This window comes from Strongylocentrotus purpuratus, unplaced genomic scaffold, assembly GCF_000002235.5.
Source record: "Strongylocentrotus purpuratus isolate Spur 01 unplaced genomic scaffold, Spur_5.0 spur5_scaffold_15, whole genome shotgun sequence".
Taxonomy (NCBI): Eukaryota; Metazoa; Echinodermata; class Echinoidea; order Camarodonta; family Strongylocentrotidae; genus Strongylocentrotus; species Strongylocentrotus purpuratus.
The window spans coordinates 31,124,322-31,130,716 of NW_022145600.1; the positions used below are offsets into that span (position 1 = coordinate 31,124,322).

At 37.0% G+C, this 6,395-nt stretch overlaps 1 protein-coding gene across 1 annotated transcript; it reads left to right on the top strand.

Moving 5' to 3' along the window:
- Positions 1-1,173: 1,173 nt before the first annotated feature.
- On the top strand, positions 1,174-3,396 carry LOC586768 (39S ribosomal protein L43, mitochondrial). The gene is made up of 3 exons (XM_786535.5): positions 1,174-1,423; positions 2,091-2,200; positions 2,676-3,396. The coding sequence occupies exons 1-3, from the start codon at positions 1,293-1,295 to the stop codon at positions 2,987-2,989; spliced, it is 555 nt and encodes a 184-aa protein (XP_791628.1). The 5' UTR covers positions 1,174-1,292; the 3' UTR covers positions 2,990-3,396.
- Positions 3,397-6,395: the final 2,999 nt, after the last annotated feature.

Genomic DNA, 6,395 nt, shown 5'->3' on the forward strand with positions numbered 1-6,395 from the left:
CAATAACCCACTTCTTGTGATGGCCAAAATTAAACTGATTGAATCTTTGCGCAGCATAAAACGTATGACCATTCGGTACAATGGTCTGAAAATCAAGACTATTACTTCTTGGCTCTATAGCTCCTAAGTCGATTGGACAACTAATAGTGGTTATTTTCTCACTTGAAGACATTTTCAAGCCACACCTTTTTTAGGGAAGTTCTAAATTAGTATTATCTTTCAAATGCCGTTGGAATTTAACCTTTTCATTTTTTTGACCTGCAAATGGGACATAGTACCTTTAAAGATCAGTAACCCTTAATTTCAATAATTTTTATTATCTATTATTTTGTTAGTCTTTAACAAAAAATGTTATTCATCATATTATTTATCCTTGGGGAAAGGAACAATTAAATATTAATAGTCAGTATGGAAATGACAGGGACAAGAAAAAACTAAAAAGCTATCTTTCTTCCTTTTTTATTTTCGACATGTGAATCAATAGTGGATTTTTATGTTCACGTTTCATAAAAATGAAGAACAGTTAAATATTGATAATCAGTATAGGGAAACGACAGAGACAAGAAAACACAGAAAAACAAACCTTCTTTATCTTTTTCATCTTCACTCTGTGAATCGATAGAATATTTGTATTTTCAATTACCTTGGAACACATGAATAAACATTGGATATCGACAATTTATAGCAATGACATTGACAATGATAACAGGGTAATGACCCAAGAGAATATACAACAAAAAAAAATCTCATGATGAATTATCGATTGTGGAGGGGGAGAGAGAGAGAGAGAGAGAGAGAGAGAGAGAGAGAGAGAGAGAGAGAGAGAGAGAGAGAGAGCAAGGGGGGGGGGGGGGGGGGGGGGAGGGGGTTTAGCTATATGCAGACCAATTTCTTCTTGTAAAGTTGTATAATGAATTAATGATGATAACACTAATGATTATATTATCATAATATGTAAGGCATTCCAATCTATTACAACCCTACAAGCCTACCTTGAAGAAAACACAATTAGATTTTTATCCATAGCATGGTGATATGAGTTTTCCTTCCCAGGCCAGGCGCTATACTAAAATTATTAGTAGGCGTACTGTTTCTGAGATCTGCGATACAAAAACGTTATTCTTTGAGCTGAGGCTAGAACGTTCAGCACGCTTCGTAAATATCTAATCCATGAAGAAAAGTGAAAATAGTGTTATTGGTTCGCAAGATTCACACTACGGCAGCACATAAGTAGACCTGTAATGATATAGAAATCTCAAAATTAATTTCAAAACTCCTAGAGCAAAATAAAAATGGCAAATCGACAATTTCCATCTGCTTTTCTGAAGTCTGTGTTACAAAACGGAGTTGGACGATATGTGTGCCAGTTGCAACGACTGACTTTCCAGTTTAGTAAAGTCCATGGAACGAGCAGAGGTGTTCGGTAAGTAATCTTGACTCTAAAGTAGATAACTCGATATATCATATGTTAAGGAATGATTAAGTATTTAAGATGAACAAAGACTTCAAGTTGCATTTATGAAGAAATTTGCAGTTATCGATTCATTGCAGCTTACATGAATTTAAGTATGTGGGGCAATGATATTGTGAATATGGAGTCTGTAATATTAGTCTTGATCAAGGCACTACGTTATTCAGATTCAAGATGTTTTCGACATTTTGGTTTAAAACAAATACAAAGATGTATAATATTATTCAAAATATTTTATGAAAACATAAAAAGGGGATATTGTTGCCATGTAGATCTAGATTTATCTAGGTCAAGTCAAACAGAACAACAACTCAAAGTCAAATGAAGGTAAAAATGTGAGATGGGAGCACGATCTGGTGGACCATGGCCGAGTGCCAGATGGGGACATTTTGTTCACATTTTAATTTTGGATGGGAGAGGGGAGAGGGGGATATGATATTCATGTACTATCAAATTGCTTTTGTTACCATTTTACAAACAAAAATCTTTTGTAATTTATTTACTCGCTTACGGCCTAGATTGCTTGTTCAATACGGTATGTAAATTTACATTTTTAGGTTTTTTGATTACCTATTCTATTGGCTGTTTGTTTACCAATATGTTTCATTCCATTTTTTAGGGACTACATAGAAGAGGATATCATTGACTTTGCACGGAAGAATCCTCAGGTGGTACTCTACGTCACTCCACATAACAAGTTTTCTAGTCCAAGGATAGTCGCTGAATTCTGTGAGTGCTAATTTTGCAGTAATTCATGTGTATAACATGATGCTTAAACTTTAAAGTCAGTTTTTAACTTTAAACTGGTCTAAACTTTTGATGTAAAGACCCAGGTTATTGTTTAAACAAGAAAGAGAAATAATTGATTCTTGATGAAGTCATCTTGAGGCACAAAATTATGAAAATATACAAAATGCATGGTAGACTCAAAATTTTGTTTTAAAGTTAAATGTAGTCTCATTTATTCATATCACTCAACAATTTAATACGTTCAAAAAGATTGGTCTGCATATATTAAATCCCTGATATGCAAATACAGTTGTGTAAAATTTGTTGTACCTACTTTTTAAAATCATATTTATGAAATTATTTTTGTTATATCATGTTTCAAAGATTGCCAGATGTAAAGAACAATCCGTTTCATTTTCGGTAAGATCTTGTAACATCATCTCCTTTAAATCATCTCTTCCCTGTTTCTTGGCAGTGAATGGCACCAAGCGATCCGTTCAACTGAGCACGCTCGACAGGGAAGAGGTCTCCACACAAGTCGACCTTCTCCGCACCCAGTCAGGGAACGACCTGGTGCGAATCCGCAGGCCCTACCATACAGACTTCCCCAGTATTCAGGGAGCCTGGCATCCGTTCGCAAACAAACCTACAAACCTCAACATCGCAGAGTTTCCGACCAAGGAACCCACCTTCGCTCATCCCAAGACAAGGAGATGGGATGTCCTGGGCAGAGAGGAGATGGAAGATCACTTGAAGGAAGTGATCAAGCAGAAGGAGTCTGGATCATGAAAACTTGAAGACTATTCTGGACATTAAAGCTTTGTGCTCGAGAGATCTTCCATTGGGGAAAAAACCCCAAGTCATTGGACATTTTTGTATGTGATTGTGATGATCATGATTCTCTTGTGGTTGAAGTTGCTCATGTGTGGGTATATAGAGGGCAGCACATGGACGTATGCACAGGAGCGTAATACCCTTGGCTCAGTGTTATGTAGTGATTGCCAAGTTGCCTACTTCACAAACGACTATTTACCCTTGCATGAACATCTTTAGTTGAAAAGTGGAGACATGTGAAACCTCAGAAAGGACATTATTGTATATGAACATTCACTTCATAAAAAGTACCGATATATAAATGTACAATGTACTTTATCAAAGTTAATTTCAATAAAGTGTGAATGAATGATAACTTTCAAGTTTCTCAAGTTATTCTTAATTTTTTTGTGGTTAATATGTCCAGTTACGAGTCATTTAAAGATACCACCTAGCAGTCTACGACACAGATTTGATCCAAAATAGTTGAGATAGTTGAACAACCGTGTGAAAAAAGAGAACAGTTTCAAGTTTACCATTTTGCACTAGAGTTAGATATAAAAAAATAGGCCTATGAAGAAAAGTTTTTCTTGTAACACACTAAAAGTGATCTTTTTCGTTGGAACTTTCCAAAAGGATGTTTCAAGTCGAGATAATTCTATACACAATGATACATTTATGGTATATGGTGCATTTTGTTTTATTTTCTTGTATTGACAGCATTTGTTATGATGGTGTCAATCTCTTCTGTGTTTTCTCTCTAAAGGTTTATTCACATAGGTATGCTGTTCAGTGGTTTACTGCACCAAGCAAAAAATCTGAGACCGTTGCCCAATGCCTATGGACTTGTTCATGTATGCTGCAGTCTCCAATTTTCAGTGTTCTCTAAGTTCTCGTTGCTCAATCACAGAATTAATTATGAGATAAGTTGACCTTATTGAGAGCATCAAGTTTCCTCTCGTACTCTTTGATCCATAACCATCTCAATTTTGTGTGTATTTCTCCAATGATTTTATGTCCTCCACACATGCTAAGAAAGAGAGAGAGAGAGAGAGAGAGAGAGGGGGGGGGGGGTGGTGGTGGGGGGGAGGGGGGATGGGAGGGGTAGAAAATTACATGTATACAAAGACCTTGGAGCAATAGTAAGTACGAGCTTTAGTCTTCTTGCTCACCAGCACGGGTGGGTTTAAATAATGGTGCATTGTACTTACAAATTTACATTGATGATCTTGACATTTGACCTAATGACCCCCCCCCCCCCCCCCAATCTATATATATAATCCTTGTGATATGGCAATTCATAGTGGAACCAAATTGATGATGATATTTAACGCTACAATGCTCAGACTAACCTACGAGATTGTATACAGTACACGCCGAAAATCTCCGCAACACGATTTACACGATTCAAAATTTACACGATTCGACTGCTCGCGGGAATCGTGTAACCATTTATTTTTACACGATTCGTTTTTTGCCAATGAAGCGAAATTTGAATCGTGTAAACGTGTAATCGTGTAAAATTACACGATTCCTCAATTTAGGTCGAATCGTGTAATCGTGTAATCTGCCCGCCGAAAATCTCCGCAACACGATTACACGATTCAAAATTTACACGATTCGATTGCTCGCTGGAATTGTGCTACAATTTATTTTCAGTGGTGATGGTGAGCAGGTTAAGGACGTCTAGTTCAGTAAAAGCAAGAAGTTACTTCTTGGTTGAACGAGGACAACGTGGACGATACGAGGGGATAGCGAAGATTACGCTTTCTTTCTCTTGTATATATTTTTAATTGCAGTGTCTTGTCTCTAGTTTTATTATAGAATGTTTGAAAGTTAAAAAAATCAGTCCACTTCCCGAAAAGCACTCTCGGATTTAATCCTCGGTGAGAAAAAATAAAAAAGCGATGAACGACGAAGGAAGGCGGGAATTTCGTTATTCCTAAGTTGTAAATAAGTAAAAATAATTACAAAATGTAAAGGAGGGCTAACATAATTAAGTATGTTGTGATACTCTTACATTACAAGGCTGTACCAATTAGAATTACGGTTCACCAGCTCATTCGTTACTATGAATATCGTTATACTTTTTTTTTAATTCAATCATTATCCATTTTACAAACCTGGTTTGTAAAAACGCGTCATATGACGCACGAAAACCAAGGTTTGTCGACAAACCTCCTTTGTGAATTCGGGCCTTAGACTTTGATCACTTATTGCTTTTTTAGCGTTCCTCATTTTCGTAAATTACCTTTTACAACATTGCATTATTCAGCTATATGTATAAAGAGCTACGGTCAAGGCTTAAGGGCACACTTCCTGTCACATATAAAAGAAGCTTACTCTGAATGTGGCCTGCCATTGACCCTCGCCGGGGACAAAGGCCGTTGCCCTAGCTACAGGCAGAGATCCTTACATAATACCTATTGTTCAGGGGGTTCCCCTTGAACATAGGATCCCCCTGAACAATAGGTATTACATGTACATGTACATAAGTATGTAAGCCACTGGCTACAGAGTGTAGGGAACAGTTGCAAGCAGAGAATGAATAGAATAAGTGAATGGCCAACTGTCTTTGAGTTACGTTTAGCTAGCGGCACAGTGTCCCCCCACTATTTCAAGTTCCCCCAAAGTGCCCCTTTGTATGTAGGAAAAGTACCTATTTTACTTTGACAAGTGTCCCTATTAATTTGTAAAAGTGCCCCTTCCCCTTTTCAACTCTGATAAGTGCTCCTTTTCTTTTGACACACACCCCTTTTCCTTCGGCGAGTTCCTATTTTCCTTTACAATAAGTGTCCATTTTCCATTCTCTTTAGTGTCCTTTTAATCTCTAGTAAGTATCCCTCTTTAAGTACGAGAAGTGCCCCTCTTCACTTTTGATAAATACCCCCATCAACTCCGATAAATACCCCTATTAAAATCTGATCGGTGCCCCTTTTCTTTCAACTAAAGCTTTTTTTATCTCTCTCTCTCTCACTTCCATTCCCCCATATCTTTCTCGCCTCTCTTTCCCTCATTATGTTCCCCTCTTACCTTATTAATTTGTCTCTTTTCCTCTCCGTTTCATAGCCTTCTCATTTCTGTTAATTTTACTAGGTTTCGCCCTTCTTTTTTTTTATCACTCTATTTCACTCTTTCTTTTCTTCCGGTCAACTTTTTAGTTTTCCCTTTTTTCTCTCTTTTTTTCTGTTTATCTTTATCGTGCCTTTCAACCCTCATTTTCCTTTTATATGTTCCCTTCTCCTCCTAGCTATCTTTTTTCCTTTGCTATTTCATCTATCATGTCTTCCTGTTTCTGACGTTTTCCTACCTTGTCTCACGGATTAGTATACGATACATGTTAGTGGAAAGTGCCGAGGTTTATACACGAATATAAAGTACA